The 26,676-nt window shown below is 37.2% G+C and overlaps 2 protein-coding genes across 6 annotated transcripts in view; one reads left to right on the top strand and one right to left on the bottom strand.

Annotated features, from left to right (window-relative positions):
• LOC117235285 (tyrosine-protein kinase transmembrane receptor Ror) overlaps window positions 1–26,676 on the top strand; it is a 350,830-nt gene that overhangs the window by 77,859 nt on the left and 246,295 nt on the right. The gene's annotated exons all lie outside the window — the stretch shown is intronic.
• Window positions 12,696–26,676, bottom strand: part of LOC117235286 — a 38,955-nt gene continuing 24,974 nt past the window's right edge. For 3 of the 4 annotated variants that reach the window (XM_033497160.1, XM_033497163.1, XM_033497164.1), the window contains exons 2-3: window positions 17,523–17,659; window positions 12,696–16,684 (exon numbers count right to left, since the gene is read on the bottom strand). In XM_033497160.1, coding sequence (XP_033353051.1) covers window positions 14,168–16,684; window positions 17,523–17,659 — 2,654 coding nt within the window. In that variant the 3' untranslated portion in view covers window positions 12,696–14,167. The remainder of the gene's footprint in view (window positions 16,685–17,522; window positions 17,660–26,676) is intronic. The other variant, XM_033497162.1, reaches the window with a different exon arrangement.

The raw sequence follows: 26,676 nt of genomic DNA, 5'->3' as shown, positions 1-26,676 counted from the left end.
TGACAGTGCCAAATTTGGTACAACTATTACAGTCATCGAAGAAGCTTCAGAAGAAAAAGTTTAAGAGTAAAAAAAGATTATCAAGTTCGTTTCCGTTTACTGGAAAAAGTTGACAGAATTTATCGAATTGCAAAGTCGGAAGTTTTGGTCGCGAATGGTGAAATTGGAGATGAACCGATAGACAACTTACTACAGTCAGCTACTCCCTTTATCCCAACAGGACAGCCCAGTATATCGTGTATCTTATTCCTGTGTATCCGTCGGTACTCCCCATGGAGTTCCATCGACGTTTTCAACGTTCTTTTTCTTCGTTCTCGTCCTTCGCGCTTCGTCCTTGCCCGTCGACCGCACGCTGCTTCGTGACACCTAATTTTCGCCTGTATTCCGACGCTACGTTGTGTGAATATTCTCCGTGTAAAGAGGAATTCAACCAGGCCGGGAATTAGTGTGAAAAAATTGTTGCGAAGATTCGGTGGTTTTCGGTTTTATTAAACACGGTTGTATAGTTATACACTTAGGTTTTATTAAATGGGATGCAACTACTTAGCGTTCGAGAGGAAACTTCGGCGAATTTAGTTGCGCCGCCAACTATTCGAACAGGGAAATTAGACTACTTCTTGCTTGAGATTAGAATCGGGATCAGTAGAGCGTGTTGTTTAAGTTCGAAGAATCTCATCGAATGTCGAGTTATTTGCAATTCTCCTTTCTAGATAAGAAACTACGATTAAAAGCTTAGTTTAATAAAGTAATGTTATTTTTTTTTTGGAATTATCATAAACCTGTATCTTGATTTTTAGCTCAAAAGTTATAGAATTCTCAATATTGAGATTCTAATATACTACAATAAATCTTTAATAGGCAAATTCAGAAATTCTAAATAAGAGAATACGCTAAAACACTTGCTTTAACTGTTAATAACAATTACCAATTGGTAGAATACTTCTCTACTTCTCTAGTATCTACTCGTAGATGCTTTTCTAATCTTTGATAAAAAATTAAGACATTTTACGTAATATTATTAAATTTGAAATTAGATTTTCAATAGAAAAAATGATAAATAAATCGTGATTTAAATTCTTAAACCAAAAGTGTCGAAGTCGCAAATAATAGGATAACTTAACGATTTTATTATGAATTAAACTAAACTTTTAATCTTAATCTCCTATTTGAAAATGCAGGTACTGAAATTGTAAATATTGTCATATTCGATGGGATTTTTTGAACTTAAATGATACGCCTGACTGATCCTGATTCTAATCTCAAGCAAGAAATAGTCTAATTTCCCTGTTCGGATAGTTGGCGGCGCATCCAGGTTCCCCGAAGTTTGATGTTCTTAACTCTATAATCCAGGTCTGTCTGAATCCTGACGTTTCCGTTGGTTGTCTAGAGAAGTAGGAAGAAGCTCCAAGTCCGCTCTAAGACCTAATTAGAATTTCCGATGTTTCTCGTCCTGAAATGTCACAGGCTAAAACTCTATACAAAATCCTTGATCCAAGGGTTTACATGCCGGTATCATGTTCCCTAATCCTCGTTGTCTTTAGTTAACAACAAACCATTTCCCAGTACCATTTAGTTTATTCACGTTGAAACGCTATCCTCAAAAATTGATTGATTTTATCATTTCTATTTCACAATTTCCAACGAACAAGAATTATAATCTCAATAAAAACAAGAACTAAATAAACTCGACCAAATTAAAACAATAAAATCAACCAAAATGTAAAAAGCAATCATTTTCACGTCGTCCTAATGAATTCCTCCCCGAACACGTTAGCAAACCATATAAATATCATTACTAACACTTTCATCTCGAAAACACGAGACCAAAATCAGCCATAGACCCTCCATCTCGTTTACCCTCATTCACCCCAATACCCCACATCGAAACCTCCTTCTAATCGATACGACTGAACGCATCATATTTCCCACATAACCGCTTCTATCCTTCATCCAAAATCCAAGGTCAATCATTTAAAACCCTTGTTAGCAAACCAGCATCGTTTCACGCTCACGTTGAACACGTGTCCCCGGAACTCGTATATTTTTGTAGATGCATGCAGCGCGAAGAACCATCCAGCCAAACTAGAGAGTGAGCGAGCGAGCGAGAGAGAGAGAGACAGAGAGAGAGAGAGAGAGAAAGAGAGGCGAATAGAACGAGAGGGGTTCATCGTGGAAATGAATGAGCGTATAAATCAGCGTTAACGATCGTTCTGCAAACAACTCGGGAGGCCGACCGGTCCCGAAATTAAATAAGTCCACACCGATCGCTATCGTATCCTCATCTTTTTTCTCTCTATTTCACCTTTCCCTTTCTCTTTTTCCCTTCTTTGCCTCGCTAGCTTTAATACAGGCATATAAACATAGAGACGAGGCAAAGGCATCGATCTACCAAGGAATGCATTATTCTTGGGTTCTCGGAGGTTGCCTCGTTCCCGCCGATTCGTTCTGCTTTGCATATAACAGCAATAAACTGGAGATTTATGCATTTGATACGATAACCGCTGAGATTCCGATCGGTCCGGTCAGCTACTGCTTCTTCTCGCTTGGACAACGAGAGGAAGAGCGTCGCGTGTTGGCCACGGTTGAACGATCTGCAAGCAGAATTTCTGTGATTAGGCCCGGAGTGTCGGGAACTGCAGACTCGAGGGAATATTCGTTTCCGGACGACAGAGCGTACAGTTGTGATTTGAGCTGTTATACATCTCTGACGTTCGATCGTTGGAGCTTGAACTTTCCACTCTGTTTTTAACTACGCTCCGCTCTTTCGCTCATTTTCTCAGGCTCAACCCCATTTTTGCCATATTGAAGAATATCTCCAGTTTGAACAAAAAGTTTCGTCTCAACTTTATGTCAAAAACTTTGTTAAAGTAGCGGGAATTCTTTTTGTCCGCTGAAATGAGCGCAGAATTGAAATATAAAAATTCAAGGATCGAAGTAGAAGTAAGGATGGATAGAGATAACGATGTTGGAACATTATTTGTTCGTAATTATAGTGCGTCTAGGAATCTTAAATCTACCGTTCGAATATTATAAATCAGTAACACGCTGTTAGGAATTATAATTAAAGACTCGCGAATGTAAAATTTACTCCAAAAAAGTTGATTCTAGATTTTGTATTATAACTCTTAGTTTTGAATCTTTTAAAAGTTATTTTTTTATGTAATATTTTCAAATGGAGATTTTAGTACATTTGAATCTTTTCTTTTCTTCTTCATTTCTCACTATTGTAGACTAAACGTATATTTGTATTTCGTCGAGAGATTCTTATCAGAGGGATAGTTTGCTGTTTCTAACCAACAATATCGACGTATTATAGCTCCGTTGGTTACCGGAATGGCTAAACACGAGCTGTACTGTTGTCGTTTACTTAAGCTCTGCTTGGAAACACGTACCGACTTTGTTCCTTATAGTGGTAAATTTATCTTTGATAATTGCACTGCGAGCTCGATCAATCATACGTAAATCGAAAGTATTTTAAATATGTGTATTGTATATTTAGTATATTTGCATATATTGGATTGGCAACTAAGTGATTGCGGATTTTGTTATTACGTGGCAATGACAAAATCCGCAATCATTTAGTTTCCAAACCAATAGTTGTGTAATATATTTCAATCTATCGCGAGTTCCAAGGCAAAATATATAAAATTCGCGTGAAAATTAACGCGTCAAATGGCAAGAAAAGTTAGATACGTTAGAAAGATATTTCTGCACCGGTTAAGTACTTTCGAGAATCGAGATTGACAAAGCTTTCGCAGAGGGAATCGCACGTGGGCTGTGTCCATTAGCGCGCGCAGGAAAGGAATTCCCATTTCCGGCGTACTTTTAAGCGGTTCGATACTCTTTTAGCAACGCGGCTTCCACGGAACAAAATTAGACACGGGAGAACGTCTTCTCCGACTGCATTCATGTCTCGCGACTTCTGCTAAGTGTACACGTACACATTAGTGCGTTTACATGAGTACATTAGAGTGTCGGATGAATTCATTATGCAGCGTGTGACTATATAATGGGAGGCGTTTGCTGATGAATTTATAGATATACAATATACATGTATGATTAACCCTGTGGATTTACTTAATTAATATCGACGCAGTTAATTATTCATGTTATTTAATTTTCATTTCTATATCGAAATTAGAAAAAGGCTAATGAAGTAATAATAATGTACATATTAATTAAGATGTAAAAACAGTTATAATATCAACTTTATTTGTTGAAACGACTCGTACAATTTACCTACGGGCCCGCGTGATAATTTGGAATAATGTAAATTAGTAGTAGAGTTGGACGTTCTGATTATAACTTTCATCTTGATAATCGTACTATGCTTCATTCGTAGTAACTGACGTTTAAATATTACTGTAAAGGTAGAGATTGTATACGCAGGGTAAATTTTTATGAATATTTCATTTGATAAACCTTAATTCTTATTTTTTCAATCTACAACAAGATTGATGTATTTTATGAAAGTATAGGTATGCTATATTTTTAGTATGTTTTTAGCATATTGTAAAATGATATACGAGTAGAGTTGAAAATATTATAATATATTATTGTCATTAATAACTATTAAGGACACAATTAACGACAATTCAATATTACGGTATAATACTTTAACAATAAAACAGATAAAAAAAGTTACAATTTAAAAACTGCATTTACGTACCTACATATCTAAAAATTAAAATCTACATATCTTAAACGTGTCTCGATAAATTACAAATTTCCTGACACTAATTTGACGCCAGTTGTTATAAAGCAGCAAGCAATCCATAAAAAGACGATTTCAATAAAAAAAAAAGAGTTAGCATTATTCTGGCCTTAAGGAAAGTGGATCTTCGGGGATAAAACTCGCTTCGATTCTACGGAATTCCGTAGAACGGTGAGATTCGAAGCGATTAACTTTTCAGATGACACGGCGTTTCGATCCGATCAGAAGTGGATTCGACACTTCAACACACTTCGGAATTTCGTAACTTTTTATTTCGCGTCGGATCAGCTTGCTTTCTACTCGAACGCACCCCCAGACTTCACCCCACTTTTCCCCTCTTTTTACCAACGAGTGTGGAAGGCGTGCCGAATCGCAGGAAATTTGAAACTGAGAGCGAAGCATCCGCGATAAAAGTCGAAAGCTCGCCGAAACGTTCTCTTCAACGATCGAATTGCAATGTATGTCCGCACGGTGCACAGGTCTCCGAGGAAATTGCGTTTCCACGGTAAACCGCGGTATTTTCAACTTTGATTAGAAGATGTGTTCTATGACGGAAATTGATTAGTCTCGTATAACCGAAATTTTATTCATTTCGCAAAAGAGAAAATTATTTGATATTTCATAGAAATAATAATTTCTTTATTATACAAATGAATAATACCAACTTTATTACACAGATAAAGGTATATTTATGCTGTTCAATTATAGAAGCAACCAGCAAGTGCAAACAAGTACAAAAATTTCTGTACAAGCTTTTTTTTTTAAATTTCACTATAGTACTCTCATATTTAATCTTTCTATATCTAACTTCGATACAATTATGACCAGTGACGTAACAAGATTTAGATAATTTTTAATACAATAAGTGCATTCCTTATAATTCTTGTAAAATTACGAATAATGTAGGTAGCTCAACAAATCTGAATAAATCGTGTAATGCAATTTTGATAACGTAAAAAAGATAACAACTGGTAGTTTAAAAACATTAAAAAGATAAAAAAAGATGGAAAGATATCAATCTAGTACGTTGACAGTGCATCGTTTGTTCAGAGTTCATCCATCGACGCTGCAGCTCGTTTCGCATGCCGGCGCAATTCGCAAATATTTGCGCGACGAAGGAGCGATTGCAAAAACGCGGAGTTCCGGCAGAGGCAGAACCGGCTCCGACCGTACAATACGTGTGCTCATAACAGGATATTGGATGTTTCGTGTAAATGAACCATTTGTGCCGCGCGTTGTTCCACTGTATTTCAATTTAACTAAAGTTTTTAATCGTTTGATAGAAATTTCTACTGAATTATTTAACAAAAGATGTTGGAGAGCTTGGTGATAATGTGACTTCAAAGAATTGGAAATCGATTCGAGTAACGTCTATGTTACTGTTTAATTAAAATAAACGTGAAAAGAGAAAAATATACGCGAACAGAGATCAGTGAAGTTTCATTAGTTTAATTAACTCTGATTTATTTGTCCACATTAGCAATTATTAGTTTTCTATATCGATGATAGAGCAACGTATAAAACGAAGAGAATATGGATTTTTAATTTGTAGAGTTGAACCAGAAATGAAATATTTATAGATTACAAATATATTTGTTTTTTTATACTGCACAAATAATTGAAAAATATTTATGATCAAGATGTATATAATTTTTAGTCTCAGTAATAGATTTTATTTTTAGACAGCTTTAAAATTCTTAAAAATTGTTTAAGAAACTCAACTTTCGCAAGCTATATTTGTTAAATAATTTTAAAACCAAGGATATGATAACTAGGACGCTCCTTATTTTGACGTGGACTGTAATAAATTCGAATATTACTGAAACTTCTGATATGGAGATACAAAGATAACCAACTTTGGAACGATGTACATAACTATATGAAAGTTCATTAATTATTATGATACAGTGAGTTATTAAACTACCAGCGGTTAACCAGTGTTTCAACACAAGTTGCAACATAATTTACATAATGTAAATTGCTAAATATTAATGCAAACTATATAGCAGTGAAACACGTTTTAGAATAAAAAATTATTTTCTCAAACTACAAGAAGCATTTTCCTGGAAACCTTTTAATAACATTCCTCCACTGAAGTTTTATTTTACTATTTCTTTATAAACCAAAAGATTTCGGCAGAATCTTGTAGGAGTCGCGTAACATGGTAAAACAAATTTATTTCAAACATCGCAACGCTGCTCCAGCTATTTTCAATAACGCTCTCGTTGAGAATTACAAAGAAAACTTCGACGCAGGGCGAATTTCCGTGGAAAAAAAGATGTTACAATCCTGTCGAAATTACAGGATGGAAGTTTCACGGAAAATATTCCTACGGGAGTTTTTCGCGTCCAATAAAAAGGGCGGATGAAAGTGGCTGCAAGTTTCTCGCTAAAGAAATTTCAAACACTTTTGCGTTTTGCCCCTGGCGAAGAATTCAACCGTACCTCCGTTGTTTTCGCGTTCTATGTATACTACCAGCATTACACTTGCGGCAGTTTCATTACTCTTTTGGTAGAAGCGTCGTCCGCCCAATTTCGACGGGCAGACTGCGAGCTTTATTACGTTCTCGCGTTATATCGCTGCGCCGGACACTCGAACACTGGCTAGGAATTGCGCTTAATACGTGATGTCAGAGCCTGGAATGAAGTTTCTTCGTTTAGGTCTTTGCCTGTTCCCACGAGGATTAAATTAGATTGGATTATCAGCTTTTCTAGCCAAGTTATTGGACATTGCAGGATATTAGAAGTTAGTTGATAACTGTTTTAATTTTTATGCAATTTCATATTTTTATCAACATAATCAAGAAAATGGAAAGTAACAATTTACCTGGAACATTAAAAATTGTAACAACTTCATATGTACAATTATATATTTTTTTTTATATTTTATATTTTCTTTTTTACATTTTATATATCTTTTTATATTTATATTTTCGCAGGTTATCTGCATTACGTAGATTTTCACATTTTTCAATTTCTCATAAATGCATAAGGATCTACAGTTTACATCGAATACGATAGTAAAGTGTTATTCTTGTAGAATAATCTTTAATCTTTTGATGCATCGTATCTTCTTAGTTTTAGTCGTATCACTTAGTTTTGTTGGATTTTTTGACATTTTTGTATCAATTCTTTCTTTCTTCTTGTCTTTATGTTTGCATGTATAAATTCAAAGAACGTATATGTATTAGAGGTCAGTTGGTGGTCGTTTGAATTTAAGAAAAGAATCGACACTTTCACCGTGGGTTAAAATAGTGGTTTGTTGCAATTATTGAGTTGGCAACTAAGTGATTGCGGATTTTGCCATTAGGTGACAAAATCCGCAATCACTCAGTTTCCAACCCAATAATATGTTTCAAAATTTACTAATAAGTTGTTTCATATTGATTTTACATATAATTATTTATATCGTTAATATATGCTCGCCATATGCTAGATTTTAAATTAGAAAACACGATTCTGACGATTATAAATCTTAACAACTTAGAAATACGGATTCCACAGTGAAAAAGTCGAAAGCAAAAAGAAAAAATAGAAAATTACATAGCGATATTAATAAATCCGAACCACTTAAGTACACGTCACTAAACGTTTTTCTTATTTCAGGTAATTATACGTCTTTACACAAAGATTTGCTTAAACTACGGCGCCACGACGTTCGCTCGGCCTGACCGGATTCATAAAGGCTTTACGAGGTGCGTAATTAAAGCTGATTATCTTAACGGCCATTGTAACAGTAGATATCGTTCCCGTCTTCAGCCTATAAATACTTGCGATAGGCTTTTAATTGGAATTCATGGGCTCGAGTGCATAGTATTCCCATCCGATAATCTTCGTTGTATCGCGCGATATCTGGCCCAGACGAATATAGCCAAGCTCTGTTTGGTAGCGTACGTGATAAACGTATTTCTCGAGGAGGTTGTTGCACAATTACGATATATCTTCAGGGTAAAGGTAATTAACAGTTGAAACAGGTTTTATTTCTTTCGCTGATTCCTTCGTCCCAGCGAAATTTGAAGAGTCGATGATACTCGTAAGTTTGAATGGGTCTGACCATTTGTGGCTAATCCATAGTAGTGTGTCGAGTATTTTTGCATTATTTTTATGCAGTTAAAAAGTGATAGGAAACAGGTTTTTCAGATACAAGAGGTTTGCTTTAGTTAGAATAAGATTCGGAATAAGTTTAACACGTTCCATGCAAAGCAGATAATCGACAAACTATCAATTTATGGAATCTATTTTCTCTTACGATAGCTTTCTTCGGTTTTCAATCTTTTTATCGGCAAAGAAACAAGATAAATAAAAGTTTTCACGTTATCAATGTCACTGTAGCTGCGTCGGGATAAAGAATTAGTCACACGAAAGGTTCAAATGTTTTCTCGTCGCAAGATATTGACTTCAACTTTAGATAATCGATATTGGTGTTACATATCTTTCGATGAAACTCTCTATCTTCTAAAGATAAGCAATTCATCTTATATGAGTGTGTAACCGTAGGAAGTTCCAATTGCTGGAAAACTTTTCCTTCTATAAAAAAAGTGTCTCGAACGAGAGTTATTGGTACTCTCAGATCTTTCACAAGATTATTTGACACGCAATAAAAAATTCCCCTAAATTAAAAGAATCTGAAAATGAACTCTTCGAATATCATCAAACGCAAGGCAACTTCATTAACTTGATTTTCCTTTAGGCATCCAATCTCTGACCCAGTCAAACCTCCCTCTAATCCACGCCTACCGCATGATCAAAGTACGTATTTCCTTGCCCGAGTCATATCACATCCCTTGTCGCGTACAATGAATAATTACTCTCGTATAAGTCCTGCATATCGTTGTTCTTGTTTCACAATAATCGCATCAATTATTCAAACGACCTGTCACCACACAAATACATACCCTTAGCTGCTCTAAAGAGAAGTTTAGAGGTTGCTACGCGTTGTATAAGAATTTAATCAGAGATTCAGAGTCAGAAAAGCCCAGGCGGTGAAAATCATGGTCGAAACGAAGAAACCTGATCTCGACTGACATTTGCAAATGACGTTAGCTCGTATTAACACGGCGGCTGTGTCCGCGCCGTGAGACAAAACGTTTCACGCTACCTTCTGACGATGGAGTCGTCGTCGTAAATTAGTTCCAAGTTAATCGGTGACGGCGTAGGGTTGCGAGCGCCAGTCTCTTCTGGAAAGATGGCCGCGTGAAAAGAGATAATTTGCATTTTAATTGCGCCAGTCTGCTCCACTCTGCTCCCCCCCCCCCCACCTCTCGAACGGTGTGCACCCTCGTCGACGTTGACACTGCACCCTTGCAACCTGCCCGCGCCTTTTCTCGCGAGCGTTTCCACGCCAAAAGCTTTGTTTCAGCCGGCATTGTGCCATGAACCTTCGCCTTTTCGGCTCCCAACTCTATCAGACGATGGTAAGCTCATCGTCGATCGTTGCCAGCTTTGGTTATCTTTGTCGCCGCGATTTTGTCTTCGTACTTTGCCACTTTTCACCTTTTGTGTTGGTAATGCGATCAGAGTGGATGCTTTTGAAATTTGTTTTATTTGCCGATAAAATTTTCGATTTAGGATATCCGATTTTGTGATACTAGTAAACTGCAATTTTTGTGCATTTACGGATAATTTAATAATGCAAAAATGTACAACACGCGTGTAACATACAGAGATGTAAAAAATATTCAGTTTTTGTAGGCTTTAACGAGCGAAATACATATTTGCGTAGTTTTCATTGCCTCAGGTATGTTAATAAAAATTTCAGGTTTCTGATTTTGTAACATGGCAAGTCAGACATTTCAATGCAGTTTTGGCGATATAGTTGGAAATTGAACTTTCTGAAATTCGATTTGTTCCATGATGAGGTTTGTAATTTGAGGTTTCTGTTTCTGTGGCAGGAAAAGCTATATTTGGCAAAAATGATGATTACGTAATTGGAGGGAGGCATTTGAGATTCATTCCGTTTGATAATAAGCTTTTCAATTTCAGTTTCGATTTCGTGGTATGCGAAGTTGTGGAGATTTAGTGAGATTTCTTTCTGTTCATTATCTACCTGCTTAATTATTTTTCTATCGCTATAATTATGAACTACTGTGATTTAAAAATACACAATTTTTATTTCACGTTTAGCAAAAATGATTGAATTTCTACAATAAAAGCCAATTACAAGTAAATTATATTCTAAAGGACTCGGGGATACCTTTCACCGAAATAAATTGAATTGTTCAATATTTCAAAGCCAGCAATCCTGGAATCATAAATTAAGGCTACGGAACTTCCATAAATACAAATTCGCGTATAAATATAATTTCGTTTGAAAATCCTGCTTATTGAAAAAAATCAAAGAGCATTTCGCGGAAAGAAATTATCTCCGGCCGCGGTTCAAGTTTCCTCTTTCCATTTCATGGCTTCCTCCCTCTTGATGCTCTTAAACTTTCCTTCCCGCGGAATGGCAAAGGAGAGAAAAGAGAAGAGAAGCGGCGCGTTTAATTGTAAGTACATTCAATTTACCTGGCCGATTCCTTTCTTTCGATTTCTTTCAATTTCTGCTCCACTCTCCGCGTCTTTTAAGCAACGGCGAAAGGAGTTGCTGGAGGATGGAATAACGGGAACAGAGAACGCTGGAAAAGTTTACGCGGAAGATGCTCGCCAACTTTGCCTTTAACTTGCGCGCTCACTCGCTAAACCCCCTCGCACCCAGACCCATTAATAAATCGGGCTCTTCGAGTAAGTTGCGTAGAATAATCAATAATTCGATGAATTACCGAGAAGGATGAATGACTCGGCGAAAATACAAGGGTCTGCCCCGTTGTAATTCCTCAGCCGGTGTACCATGGTGGTTTGTTAAGAGCCATGGGGAAAAAATTGCTGGTAGTATCAAGTCGAGCTTTGGGGATCGGAAAATAATTGCACGCAAATTGCAGGATGTTTTTAGTATATTAATATCTCGAGTATAAAAGCGGAGATTCGAAGTGGAATCAGTTTTCAGTCGATATGAATGGTTATTATTTATTTTTTTTTTTTTTTATTAATGGATTAAGGGGATCATTCAGTTAGAGTAAGTATAAATAGAAAGGATGATTTTAATCCTCAACAGTGTCTGCTTTTCAATTCGTAAATAATTTCTTGGAATGAAAAATCTCTTATTGAAGGATATGGAAAATATTGAACAGCTGTTGGATGAGCATATCGAAATTAATTTTATTGAGAAGTACAATCTTTCTGGGATATTTGTATGAAACTTCACATTAGAGATTGTTAGAGTAACGAAGATATCGCATTTTACTCTCAACTCTAGCCAATTACACGTATACGAAGTTTAGTTGGAATCGTTGATTGGATTTTTCTAGGCACAGTACTAGAAATATTAGAAAATATTGTCCAGCTAATTTGGCTGAGATTTTACATAGCTGTTGTACATCGAATGATTTTTTACATCTTTTCGTAGGATATTTTAAGAAATTATTACCTTTTATGTACAAAGAGAATATATTTGTAAAAGAAATTTTCAAAAATTGCAATTACTCTATATTATAATAATATTGCTAAATTTCCTACGATTTTATTTATCTATTGAAAAAAAAATTGGTGTTTCTTCGACTTCTGATAAACAACAGCACTCCGAAACCCCGCATCGAAAAATGCATTTTATCTTATTATTTTTTAATAAACTTTATACGATTGTCAAACATAAATATTCCTTCTAAACGATCTAAACTTTACTTTAAAATTATATTTACATCTCTTAGAGATTACATTATAAATAAAAACCAATCTGTCTGACTTACATACATCAATTTGAAATCACGCAAGATTTGAAACATCAAACAGACTTCGTTTCACTTTACAACAATTTATACTTTCGAACTTTTTTAATGAATATCGCCCCTTAAGCTTAAATTAAATGCGCAGACGTATTATTTCTTAACGTAGTAACTGACGTCGAAGCTTAAGCTTTTTACCGCGTTCTATGAATCATTTTTCTCCCAGTCGTATTTTTCTACCGTTAGGAAATTTCTTCAGTTTTTTCTTTCTCAAATTTTCTTAAATCCTACTAGTAAGCTCTTTATCCGATTAAAATAAAAATGAGATTAAAATATAAAGAAAATAAAAGAAGATCGCAGCAGGGTTAAATTCAAACTGGTTAGTCGAACGAATAGAAAATCGAACTTTTATTCCATCCTTTCATTCCATTATTCTTAGAATCGGTATTAAGAGTAATCGATATAAAATTGGATAATACCAGGACTTTTTACTGGCACAGTTCACGGAACTTTTATCGAGGCGATCATTGACGTGGTCTGGCTTCTCCGCGTCTGGTTCCTCGTTAAATATTAATCCCCTGATTCGATCCACTTGCGCCTTAAGCATCGTGAGAGGGCAGAGACTGTGCTTCCGTATTCCTGACAAGAACACCACGGTTGCAACTGTCACCTGAACGGTAACGGGTTTTATGGTGTCCTGGTTCTGCCGGCGCTAGTTTTACGACCTCCCCCATTGGCTACAGCGGTTGCCCTATAGTATAGTTACGCTGAAGTGAAGGTCGATACGACTCCTCCTGGAGCATGCTAGCTCTCTGTTCAATATTTTCCTTGGCTACCCAAGAATCCACCCAACTTAAGAGTAGAGAATTATTATTACATCGGTGCATATAAAATACCGCTCTTCTTTTTTAACTTTAAATTTTAGTGGGAAAAATTATCCATTTAATTTCGTTCTATCGCCAATTACTAAATACATCGAAGATGAAGAAATTTGCTGTGAAACACATATATGTGTGATACATAGATGTGTGAAATACTGAAATGATTTATAATAAAAATATTACAATTTCGTATGAGGTCTACATTTGGAAAATGTGCTATTAAAGTTGCTGGTAACACAGAAGCATTTGAGGAAGTTCAAAGGTGTTCTTATTTAATTATTTAATCAAATTGAATTATCAGAAGAGATACTGTAACAGTTCTATTTCGAGGGTGTTTCATTTTAGAACCAATAATTTACATAAGTCTGAAACGATGGAACTAATCAGTTACTCTGCTAGTGTATTGAATGACAAGTAGAAATTCGATTAAATATATGATTCTTTACATAAACAATAAGCGGCAAAAGTTTTCTTTGATAAAACGATACTGTAGATGTATCGAATTAAAGTACACCGTACAATTAGAAACGTAGTCTGATGGTTTGGACTATTTATTCTAAATTCCTCTTACAATTAGTATCACTCTCGCTTGGTCGAACTATAGATTCGCTGGCTCACAATACAGACCGAATAAATTAAACACTCTCACATTCCTCAAAGATATCAACCCCCCAAGACATTCCATCCACATCAGGCCAGGCTGATTAAAATGAAACCCGAGGGCCACACGCTGATAAGCCAAGCCACAACATAAACAAAACTCGAACGTTTAATTAGATCCAGCCAGAGCCACCAATAAAACCAATTACGGACTCCCTAAACACACCCGTTGCCCCAGCAAGCGCACCAAGGCACGTTTCCACTGCTGGTACTTGCTTTCCTTGCCTTCACGCTGCCAATCTCTCTGCTACTAACAGAATTAGTCCTCTCCCTCTCTGAATTCAGCACCATCGCCTCCTTTTCTCGACCAATATCCAAGCTGCCACTTCTAACTGTCCTCATTGAAGTCAACGAAGGCCTCTTCTTAGCGTTGAAGTAGAGAGACACCCTTCTCATCTGTTCCTTCTTGGGCGAATCTTGACCAGACGAAGACGATCTGCTCTCGTTTTTATCCTCCTGACCCTCTGATGTAGTCGTAGTAATACTAAGTCTCGTAGGCTTCTTTCGTGTCGATTTTCCAGGAGACTCTGGCACTTCCGACGACGTGACGCTACTCTGCTTCTTATACTTCCTTTGAACAGTAGGTGACGCAGGTTTTTGCTCCTTATTGGCACTACACTTCTCTTTTTTGCTCGTTCTCTTCCTACGTCCACTTGGTGTACTCGGTACACTTTCTTCGTGAGAAAACACGTGTTCGTCTTCTTGATGAGAATCTCCATCTATGGAGGTCTGCGTCTGAGCTGGCACCTTCAATGTTAGGTTGTCGTAGTACATCATCCCTCTTTGTGGATACAAGCCTCCTCTTGGCAAAAATGGCACGTTCTGATACAAATTCTGTGTATGTAAATAGGGATTGGTATTTAACCTACGCATAGTGTTGAATTCGTAAGGAGTAGGTGGACCTACTAGAGTATGCGGACTCGGTCTCTCAAAAGACGTTACCTGAATCTGAGGCTTGCTCGTTGGAGACATCAGTTTTCCATTCATTAGTTGGTTAGATGGGATTAAGAGACGGTTCTTGTCAGACTGAACCGGTCTGTACCTTTCTGAAAAAGGAACTCTGTTAAAGGTAGGCACTTCAGATTGTGATGGGTAGCAGCACAGGTTGTCATCGTTCACTTGGACGGACAGCGGTCTGGTGACATTGTTCTGGTTCATGTAGCTGGTAGACGGCTCGAAACTTCGTAGAAAGGGGTTCTTGAAGAGTCGATAGTCTATGGTGGGTAACTTGGGGATTTCTGGGATGTCGGGGCTCACTGCCTGTTCCACGCGAGGCGCCTTCAGAGTGACGTTCAGGTACGATTTGTATGGCTTCGAGTCTGATATACTGTCCAAAGTGTTGTCACTTCGGGTCAATATTTGCTGCTTACTGTTAGATTGATTGACCGAAGCGGTTTGAGACTTACTAGGTAAATCCTGCCACGACATCGACTTTGTCAATTGATTGGCCGTACCTGATTTGACTTCAGCGATTAGTAAGTTGTCTGTACTTAGGAACGTCCTCTGTTCACTTTTATCATTCAACAGATTGCCCTCGTATGGAATTGCTCCATCAACGTACAGATCAACTGATCCCTTTTGAGATGTGAACTGACTTTTTGAGATTACAGTGGATCCAGTCTTGCCACTACTAGAACTATTCCCGGTTCCAAAGTGACTGACAGTCGGCGAGGATTCTTCAGTCTGTTTCTTTAATTTCGAAGGCAGTGGGGCAAAAAAATGCTTCGGTTTCTCAGCTCCTGATAACCCAGGACTCTCTTCTGTCTCTATCTTCGTTGCATCACTAACACTCAAATCCGTTGATCCCTTCATATTTGGCAAATTTGCATTCGTACTCCAACCATTTTCAATCATCTTCTCCGAATTCTGACGACTATTTCCAAAGAATGTCGAGTTGAGTGGATTATTTGACAGTTTTAGGCCAACGCCTCTTCTTTGCACAAAGCTTGGAAAATTTGGAAAACCACCGATGGTCGATGCGAATTGTTGCTTTAATTGATCCTGGTGAATTGTAGCAAAGCTCTGGATACTTGGTGTTCCGTCAGTATCAGTTGCTCCATACGTGGTCACCTGTGTCTGAGGCATTATAACGTTACTTTGCCAGCCTACAGGAGGAGCGTGTATTATTTGATCGTTGATTTCATTTATAGCCGGACCTGCTAAACTTGATATTGGGCCTATTCGGTCTGCATTTATTCTTGGACACGGAGAAGTTAGCATCGTTGATGCATCAGCAGGAAGCATTAGGTTTAGCGTGCTTGGGAACTTGAAAGGATACTCGTTATAGTAAGTAGAGCTACCTAAGCAAGTCGATGATTGATAGGTGCCAGGACAGAAGGGGATGTTGTCGTGAAGTTGCCTCGACTTTAGGATAGAAAGTGGACTTTTCTGTTCTTTGGATTGCAGAACATCTTCCGAAGAAACTTCCTTTTTATCCTTGTCTCGTTTCGGCTCTTCCTCTTCGTCGACCACTGATAAGTCGTCGAAGTCTACGTGTAGCCTATGAAGGCCGTTACTAGTCATTTTCTCCGTGGAAATCTTCTGATTTTCCGCGTTGTCTAATTGCTCAGATTTGTCGGGTTCTTTGGTGGTATCTTCGCCCTCCTCGCTGAGCTCTTCGTCCTCCTCGAAGGAGTAATCAGATTGCAGATCGCCATCCTCATCGGAGCGATCCTGAAATGTATAATCCTTTAAATCTCTTAATTATTCTAATCTGTAACATTTTTTGTACATACCATGTACATTTTAATTTTTATTAAAAATACAGTTTTTATAAATTTCGTAACAAGTACTTCTGAATTTTTACATCGATATTCAAATTGATTAATTCCATCAGGACATTATAACAATTGTAATAACTTTATAATAATTCTAATAACTTCTCTCTGGTCTTCTTGTATGCAACCAATCAAACTTTATATATTGATACGTAGACTACAATTATTACACTGCTTAAAACAACCAAGGAATCACTGCTATAAACGTTTCGATTACACCAATCAGGAGAATAGAGTCGTCGAAGTACCCTTTAGAAACAACAGATTGATATACGTATAATGTTACTTATATGATACTTTGATAAAGATTGACTTTAAGATCATTGTCCAACATCCAACTGTTTTAAGCATTGTTTAAGTAATTATGTAAATTAACTAGTTTTATCTAGAATGTATACTTTGAAAATACCAGAAATCTTAATTTCTTAACAAAATTAAGAAAAGGAGTTGTTTCCAGAGTCGTGAATCATTCATTGATGACCACGCAAGTCCTAAGCAGATATTTATATGAGATATTAATATATCGATATTCGATTTCGGGAAAGTAATTTATAAACTTGTTCTCGCTAATTTCTCGCGTACATTAATTTCCCATCAGTATCCTTCAAATCAGAATACCACTGCGAAAACAAAGTTTCTGTTATCAATCAAATACGCAAAATCTGGAAAATCGACGAATCGATCAGTCATCCCTTGTCTCAATTCACAATGAACCAACTTTAGCATCGAGTTACCTCGTATTCTTCGCTTTCTGGGTGGCACTTTTGCCTCTTCAGGATCTCCTCGAGCTTGTCGTACTCGTCCCTGAGGCTCCATATCTCCCTACGCAGCTGCTCATTCTCTCTGCGCAGCTTCTTGATGTCGTTCTGACCTGAAATCGAATTAAATTACTTTCCTCCCTTTTTTTTTTATTTCAATATATTCCTCTACAATTTGCGCGAAGAGACGTTTGACAAATTATTGTAACTATTACAATAATTATTATTGTTATTATTTTATACCGTAATTAGGTCAAATAGGTGTTTCCTCCTTAGAAAAACAGATTAAATTTTATTCATTATCATTGTCGGTATCGTATTTCAGAACGAACGTTCTTTTCAATTGGGTCAAAGACAATCTTTGTGGCTCGATTTATTTTCAAGTTCCACTTCAGTTTCATTAACGTTTCGAGGTTCGGATTACGACTGGACACAGGCCAAACACACGTACCTCTACATAAACACTCACTGGAAATTGAGTAAATCTAATAAAATCAATAAAGATCATGAAAGAATACGTTTCCTGGCCGTGTAAAATGAAATTCGTGCAAAAGTACCGGTAATTTTCTGCGTATAAAAGGAGTTACGAAAGTTGAAGAGCGAGTATTTTATTTAATTGTGTCAAAAACACGAATTAGAGTTATCAATTAGTTTCATCACGTTTGAAACGAACCACCTACGCAAACACAATAATTTAAAGATTCTTCGAGTTCAAAGGCCCAAGCACTAAGTACACTAGGAGGGCTCTTACAGTTGCAGATTCGAACCCACTGACTTCGAACATTTTCATGTTAAACCACGACTCGAACTCTCAAAGATCAAGGCTCGAAGCTCATTTCAACGATGCTGAATCCGCTTGAAAATGCTCGGAAAACTCTACACCACGTGTTCTCTTGGAACTCGTTTTTCTCGTGGAAATCACTTAATCACGATCTGACCGGTCTGGTAACGGACAGACCGTCCGTTGCACCAATCGAAACGATCGATCATTGGTCAGGCCTGGCAACAATCTCTAACCCTTCGTCTTTCGGTGCGTCAAGGAACTGGTGATAAATCACCCACGGCGAGAGACCTTCAAATTACTTAGCCGGCAGATAGGAATAAAGTTTCGGCAAAGCCTAATCTAACCGACGAAAGGCTGGCACGCCGCGAAATAAATGAAAAATCGCGATAAAACGAGGCTTCCTTTCTTCGTTCTTCTGCTTTTTGTTCTTCTCGTCCTACGCGCGCACTTCCAAGGCGCGCTTTTTGATCGATCGTTCGGCGAAACGGAGATTAGGAGGTCGATTAGATGGACTTCATGGATTGTTTCCATTGTGTCTGTTGGCCGTTCTCGAGTGATTAATGCGATGCTCCCTCATCGTAGAGGAAGCTCGGTGTTTAGAGGGAACACGCGAACTGCGGTTGTCTTCGCGTCTCGAGATACAGGTGCGCAGGAAGTTCGCCTGCCACTTGTCTGGCGAAGGGATTGTGACGATAAGTGGGAAGTTACTGTGTAAGGAGTACGGGAAGTTTGCGTTGTTCCGTCAGGCTTGATTTCGGCTTTCGTAAACGTGGTTCCGATTCTTGGCAATTGCTTCGGATGCTGCGATCCAAAATTGCACCAACATTATTTTTCTAATCTGAAAGATTCTTTTGTTTTCCATATGTTTGCGCGTGCATCGTAGATTGTTGCTCTTTTAAACTAGGAGATTGTCACAAAGCCATAAATTAGCGACAGAAAAACCAAAGGGTTCTAACGAACATCCCGCAGGTCATCGAAACAACAACGTAGAGAGTGTTCCAGTGTCAGAAAACAGTAACAGCATGATCATCTCTAACCTGGACCCCGGCGACACTACTGGCGACACCCCCTCCATAGGAGCCAAACCCATAGTGTGTAAACCTTCCTAAAATCAGCTCTGGACATTCTCTGTTCTAACACTCTGAACCGTCACTCTGTTCGATTCGTACGATACATTTTACTACTATATCTAAAGTTCAATTCTTTATGTTATTTGTGAAACGTTCGAACTGCGACGCGAGGAGATCACCGGTGATCTGTCAATTTCGTCATTTCTTGTGTCTTCTACGTGATACGATCAAAGTCGTTAAACGTTAATAATATGATCGGTTTGATAGTTTGTCATTGGAAACTGTCTAGGAATAACGAAGTTTAGGAGAATTGAAACAATAATATCTGCTTATTCTCCGAGATCATGGACATGGAATGGATCGTGGAACATAGAAATCTTTCCATTATTCGACTTAAAAACTCGTTTTATGATATAACAAAGACTAATAATTTGCTCAGATTTTTTGAAAGCCTGGAATAATACAAAAGTTAAGCGTGACCATAAACGACTGCTACGTTCTTTGTAACAAATATATATATATATTTTGGTTTGGTCAAGATGTGACAAAAGTCTGATTGGAATGCACGATTTCCCGTTTCCATTTTGTGTTAACATTAGAACTACCACATCAGTCAAATTGACTGATTTTACAATTTTATTTCAGAATTTCTATTTCATGTTACATTTTTTCCCGCAATGATGTAATAACTTTCGCAACGATAACTAAAAGAATAATATAATGAATATTATTTTGTTTTTTATGTATTCAAACTCGAAATAATTTTGTATCAATGCTATTTATACTAATACCAGTTAAAATGACTGATACTTGTCAAAGTGTAACAGGGTTCTGCTACCTGTTTATAGATCCTCAATTAACCAGTTTCCTTGTTTTGTACAACTCCTCACACGTTTTTTCAAATTTTTACCGCGTATCATTCGATATGATGATATCAATTATCAGGAAAATTCCGGATCGATCGCTGGATCGCTAGATGTTAACACTAGAAATACCACGCCAGCCAAAATGACTGGTTCTACAATTTTATAAATATGTCAACCCTCGTTTAGGGATCATGGTCCCAGATGGATTAATAATACCAAAAATGTACTACATAACATGGAATTCCTCCTGTAAGAAAGTAATAAATCAATGAATATAAAATATTCTATTATTAGTTACTTTTAAAGACCAGTCATTTTGACCGTTTTTTGGTAGAAATAGCTTCGTATTAACCATCGGTAGTTTTAGTGTTAAGCATTTCCTTAAAACAGTACAAATATCGCATATTAAAATAACAGCGACATTGAAATATAGAAATTCGTGAATCATAGTAGGACCAAAAAAAAAAAAATCCTTCGAAGTCCAGAGATTGTGTGAAAAATTTCCGATCATGTACCTATCATAAAACCGTTAGAACGTTTGATACCGGAAGCCGCGCGTTCTCCATTATCCATCTCCGCGTTCGAAAACTGCCAGTCTGGTTTCATGGCCGCTTATCGGCCGCGCAAACACGCTTTATAAGCAGCCGCGTGATAACAGGCCGCTTAAGCCGCACGCGGTGCCCATTGCATGGTGGAACAAGAAAAGCCATGTGGTAAATCAGGATTAAAACGGCGCTGGCCGCTTGGAAATTTAAATAAATTAAATCCTTCCGGAGGTTCATAAATTCGGATTTTCCGGCTGGACACCAACGGCTATTTGGATCCTATTAAATCTCGCGTCTCTATCTCTCGGTCGTTTGCATTTTTTCTTCCGCTTCTTCTTTTTCTACATCCCCGCTGTATCCCCTCTTGTGCATCTCTTCCAAGAAACCTTTCCTCCACCGATATTCTCGTTTCATTCGATGTCGTGATGCTCAAGGGTTTGTGACGAATCGCCACGTCGCGTCGAGTCGAGTCAAACTCGAAACGTTTCTTGTCTATTGGCCGAAACGTATCTACGTAGCATGGAGATTGACGAGGATAATGGATATAACTGTGAAAAGAGATCGTAACTAGGGATGAATCATAGTGATGTTAGCGTGTAATGTGCGATCGTATTTACAGGCTAAATGACTTTTATAAGCATCATATCTCGCGGTCTTGAGACGATACTTTGGGTTTACGAGTGTATGTAAATTCGTTTTGCAAGACGTATATATTCTAGTTTTATGTAGGATGTTTTAATAGTGAGTTTTTGTCTTGTTGAAGATAGGCTACGGTTCTTTGAAATTCGTTGGAAATTGTACTATATGATAAGCGATGCTTCTTTGGTTCTTACATTTATTTATTTATTTATTTATATTATTTATACGTAGTATTTTATTTGTATTATGGTGTGGGATGTGGCTTATTTTATTATATTTAGTGCATGGAGTGATTTTGATACCGTGGTAATAGGTATGTTAACTATAGTGATAGGTTAATTATATAGAATTAAATTCTTGTTTTATGTAGAGATTTATTTGCGAAGAAATATTTATTAAATATATCCGGATCGAAGGAAATATCTACCTATTAACGATTGTTACTTTGAAATGTCAGAAAAAATATATTTTACCAAATTAATACTTCAAGTTGCCAGGTATGCTTTAATATTTCTATTTCAATTAGCTGTTTTAAAACGTGAACATGTTGCCGATTTGGGCGAATATCGTAGCGTAACATCGTCCTTTCCAGCAAGTTATTTATTCCAGAAGGATTTCCGCGTTGGCGAAATGTCAGGGCTCCGTGGGAGTGATATTTGTAAAGATGACACGGAAGAACGTGTTCACGGCTCGTAACGCTAGTTTGTCATGCACGGAGTATTCCTTATTTCGTCGTATTTTTCTATCTGCTGAAACATTCAGCCATTTTTCAAACGCGGAAAATTTTCCAACGTTGCCTTTGCTTCCATTTCAATGGGACCGTCTTACGAACGAATTTAATACGAAAATTGCTCAACATCGTCTAAAAACTATCTTATCGACATAGACAATGTACAGCATTAGCCAGAAGCTTCGAACCGAACTCGTATATTCCATACGCAGATCTTAGTGAAAATCGTAGGATGCAAGCTTATCTCTCAACTATCGAGTGCAATTCAAAATCACCAACTTTGGATTAACGAGACCCTGTCAACCTTTCGCCCTAAAATATTATCCTGGCTGAAACCATTCTTACCCTCTAAACATGCTACCAATTAATTCAAGTCCAGATCAGAAAATGGTGCACATAACTCCTGTCAAATTAACGCGAGACTTGAGCGTGCAATTGCCACGACAACCGTCGTATTTCGCCGTACGGCCTCCTACCAAATCATAGAAAACAAAAACGCAGCTCGTGGTTCTCCGTTCCAGCTCTATATTAATTATTTCACCGGCGAGGGAAGGTTTTGTCGATCGCAACTGCGTTAGACCGGAAGAGGTACATAAACAGAGACGACGTACATTAACTCGGAGATTGGTATGCTCGATGGAAAAAGGAGAGGAAACACGGAGGCCGGCGTTCTCTCTGTTAAAGAAGAAACTGATCAAAGCAGCAGCGCGAGCCGCGTATTTGGTTTCGTCAAGTTTCCATCGGGGTTGGGTTGCGTACGTTGGCCCCTTTGAAAAATGGAAATTGCGTCCCGTGGATGCAAACGAACGTCGAGCAACGGCGAGGAAACGGCCGTGGGCTGTGTTTTCCCTCCCCTTTGAGCTAAAAACAAGAAATCGCGTAAGCCCGGCTTGATTGATCGCGCGCCCCTCCGCAAGAAAACTTCGCGCCTGTTTGCCCGTCATATTTACGGCCGATGTTAACGAACCAGAGAATCGGCAGAGATAGAGAGTAGTTGAACCGGGTTTTAGGATGACGGTCTCTGTGGATGGTTCAAGCGGCTCGTGAATATTTTTAGGAATTATTGAAACTGCCGCGAGGTGTGGTTGGAAAACAGCAGAATTCAAGGGGATAGGTGGAAGGGATAGGTGCGCTGAATATTCATTTTTAATGAGCTAATGCGAATCGTTCAGCCTCGATTTTCAACTTTTAGATTTCGGACATAACGAGCCGAAAGATGTGCAGAGATTTGGTTGGAACAGGTTCTTTTTGCAATGACGGTTGAGCGAATATTTTGAAAGGGATGAAATTATTGGAATTATTGCGGCGTGTACGATTGAAAAACGGTGGAAAGAGAAAACGAATAGGGTCAGAAGATATTCATTTTGATGTGAATTACCGAAAGGGCAAAATTGCCAGAGTTTTTACATTTCAGGTAACAAGTTTAAATATTTGGTTCGAAAACAGTGGGAATATTTCAATTTTGACGTTCGAAACTATATTTGCCTATTCTTATTTTCGAATGTAAAATCGTACACTTTAAATATTACGAGCTGGAACGTGGGAAAAAATGTAATTGAGAATATTTTTAGATGAAAAAAGTTATTGAAATCCTTCATCGTGGTATCGTGAGATATCGTGATTGAGAATGTAGAAAGTGGAAATTAAGAGTAATACAATAATAATAGTAACAAGTATAATGATATTCATTCATTTTAACGCGCGATAACGATGAAATTGTAGATATTAGAAGAAAGAACGTCAGATTTTCTGAATTTCAGATCGATTACCGAAGCTGAAACAACGGGAATTTTGAAATTTGAAATTCCAAACCGCAGACTTCACATTTCTTTGCGCTTCTACCCATTCTCATTTCATCTCTTTATTTTTCACGATACGTTGAAATATTTAAAGTTCCCCGGGTTATTACCCGAGTAAACTTATGATATTCAAATTGGGTTATATTACAAGCACAAAGAAATAACAAATCTTCGGTTTCCTTGCATCTTTTGAAATAATAGATAGGACATTTTAACCGAGGAGAACAGAATCCTGCACTTTGAATCTCCTTCCATTGCATTCGCTTATTTCGCATCAAAACGAGAACTGATCTGTCAATGAAAGACTTTCATAGAGCCTGCAAAGATTGCACCAACGACAGTAACTGTATTACTAGGGAAAATGCCGATCGTCTATGCTTAATGGCACGGTCGGTCCTAAGCCATAAGCTTGTAAGCTTATAATCGAACGTGACACGGGCGTCTGCCAGCGGCCAAAATTAGATCACGCCAATATCCCGTGTAAATTATCGCGATCGGGTTTGAGAGAGGCGAGACGACGTGGCAAGCTCGCAGGAAACTCGAGGAACCGATTACCATAATGCAGATTGCCTTTCGTATTTATAACCCGCGTTAATTAACTCGTCGCCTCCCGCGCGAAGATTAATCCGCCTCGGCGAGCATTCCTTCGAAGCGTTGATATTTCAACGAGATCGACCAATGATGAATCGAGACTCGGTTTCTCGAGCACGCTAATTGCCGTTTTATTGTGTCTGCAGCGTCCTTGGTCGTTTCGAGAAGCGACTATTATATCGTTGTTTCAATGATCGCGAGTTTCGAGCGAAGTAACTCTGTTCTCTGTAAGATACATAGTTTCGCTATGTTTTTCTTATACTCATTTTAGCGTATTTTGCTAAACTTTCGATGAATCGGATGGGCTTGAAACAGAAGTTCTAACGGCTCGACAGTTGGATGGTTTTAAGTAGAATAAGCTTGTTTTTGATCAGACTCGCGGTCTCTACTTTTAGTCATTCTTCTGAAATTTTTAATGCTAATTATAAATTTAAAATTGATTTACGAGCATATTACACGTAACTTATAGTCGTAAACGAGACGGTTTATTCTTTTGTAAAATGAAAATGTTTAATTAGCTTTCTTCTTAAATCGGAAATGTTTAGTATAAACCTGTTTTCAATCAGGTTTATCGATACACTTTCGTTTTCTTTCGGATCGTAATGATATCGATAGATCTGCAATTGAGGCGGATATGATTTCTTCATTTTGGAAACGAAATTCGGAAAAAGCGTTTAGTAGAAATTATAGATTCTATGTATAATAGTTGGATTATCTTCTCGCAGGAGACATCAGTAACTCAGGAAGAGTCTATTTTTTTGAAATTCTGCAAATTCTCAGGAAAACTTTCTTGGGAACTTTGATATAATTATTACAAAATTTTTCTTCTTTATACTTTTTGGTTCTTCAGCTTTGGTTAAACACCCTATGTGAAATAACGTGTGTCCTCTAGTTTTATAAGCAATCTATCTTGAAAACCCTGAAGTTTCAGGTTTTCGTTAGGAGTATCAAACAAGTCCTTTGTTGGTCAATTTATAATATTTTATTAAGTTGAGATTAAACAAATTTTCTAAAGTCTAATGTCATAAAAGAAGGATAGTTTCTATAGTAACTTCTATAGCCAATGTGAGTTAGAATAATTAGAGGTTCATAAGAGGAGCAGAATTTTCCGAAGTTAGTAGAATATGCTTGTTCCGGATCAAACGTATTCTAGTCTACAACTATATATATGTCCAATTTTATTTATTTTCTGAATTCAACCATTCTGTGATCGAAACAAACGATTCCGTCAAGTATCTCATACTCCAAATTGACAATTAGAGATCACGGTTTTACATTAAATAAGGGAGATTTACATTAAAATTTGATCAGTCGTGAGATTATCGAATTCGATGAAAATTTATATTTTTATACGAAGAATTAAAATCACCTACACACGACTGGTGCAAAATTTCATACTAATTGTATTTTGACGAACTTTATATTAAAATTTAGAGATCTCGCGTACGGCAGATAATTTCTACCTCGATTCAGACTCACGTCTGTCTACATTAATGAATACCTGTTTTCATCGAGTTTTCTGGATTTTCGGTTTGAAATAGAAGAAATGGAATATTCTTCTCTAAAACGTACGTACAATATTGGCAGAGCGGAGAGAATTTGACATTTCCAATTTATATCCTACTCGTTCTCGAAAATTATTCAAACTGTTCACTTCAAAATAGAAAGAACAGAAGATTTTTTTTGGAACGTATTTGTAAAATTGGCAGAACGGAGCAAGTAACGTGACGTTTTCAATTTATACGTATCTATTCTCGTAGTTCTCGAATCTTTGCAAGTGAAATTAGACGAAACAGAATATTCTTCTGTGACTTATTTTCAAAGTAGATAAAATCAAGTAAATGCGATGCGACAGTTTTCATTTATAAATGTCTATCCCCGTAAATTTCGCAGTTTTTAGTTCAAAATAGAAGGATCAGAATATCCTCTGTGCCTTTAAAATTGGTAGAATGATATATTTTCCTGTGATTTACCTATTTCCAAAATTGACAAAATCAAATATAAATGAGATTTAATAGTGTTATTTATACATAATGCATAAACTGTGAGTTGTTACGCATTTATGCAAAATTTAATATACAAAGTTTAAAATAAAATATATACAAA

Source organism: Bombus vosnesenskii, unplaced genomic scaffold (assembly GCF_011952255.1).
Source record: "Bombus vosnesenskii isolate JDL3184/JDL3185 unplaced genomic scaffold, Bvos_JDL3184-5_v1.1 scf7180000013315, whole genome shotgun sequence".
NCBI classification, from domain to species: domain Eukaryota; kingdom Metazoa; phylum Arthropoda; class Insecta; order Hymenoptera; family Apidae; genus Bombus; species Bombus vosnesenskii.
The sequence above is the reverse complement of the archived record's forward strand: the minus strand, read 5'-3'. Positions and strand labels throughout refer to the sequence as shown.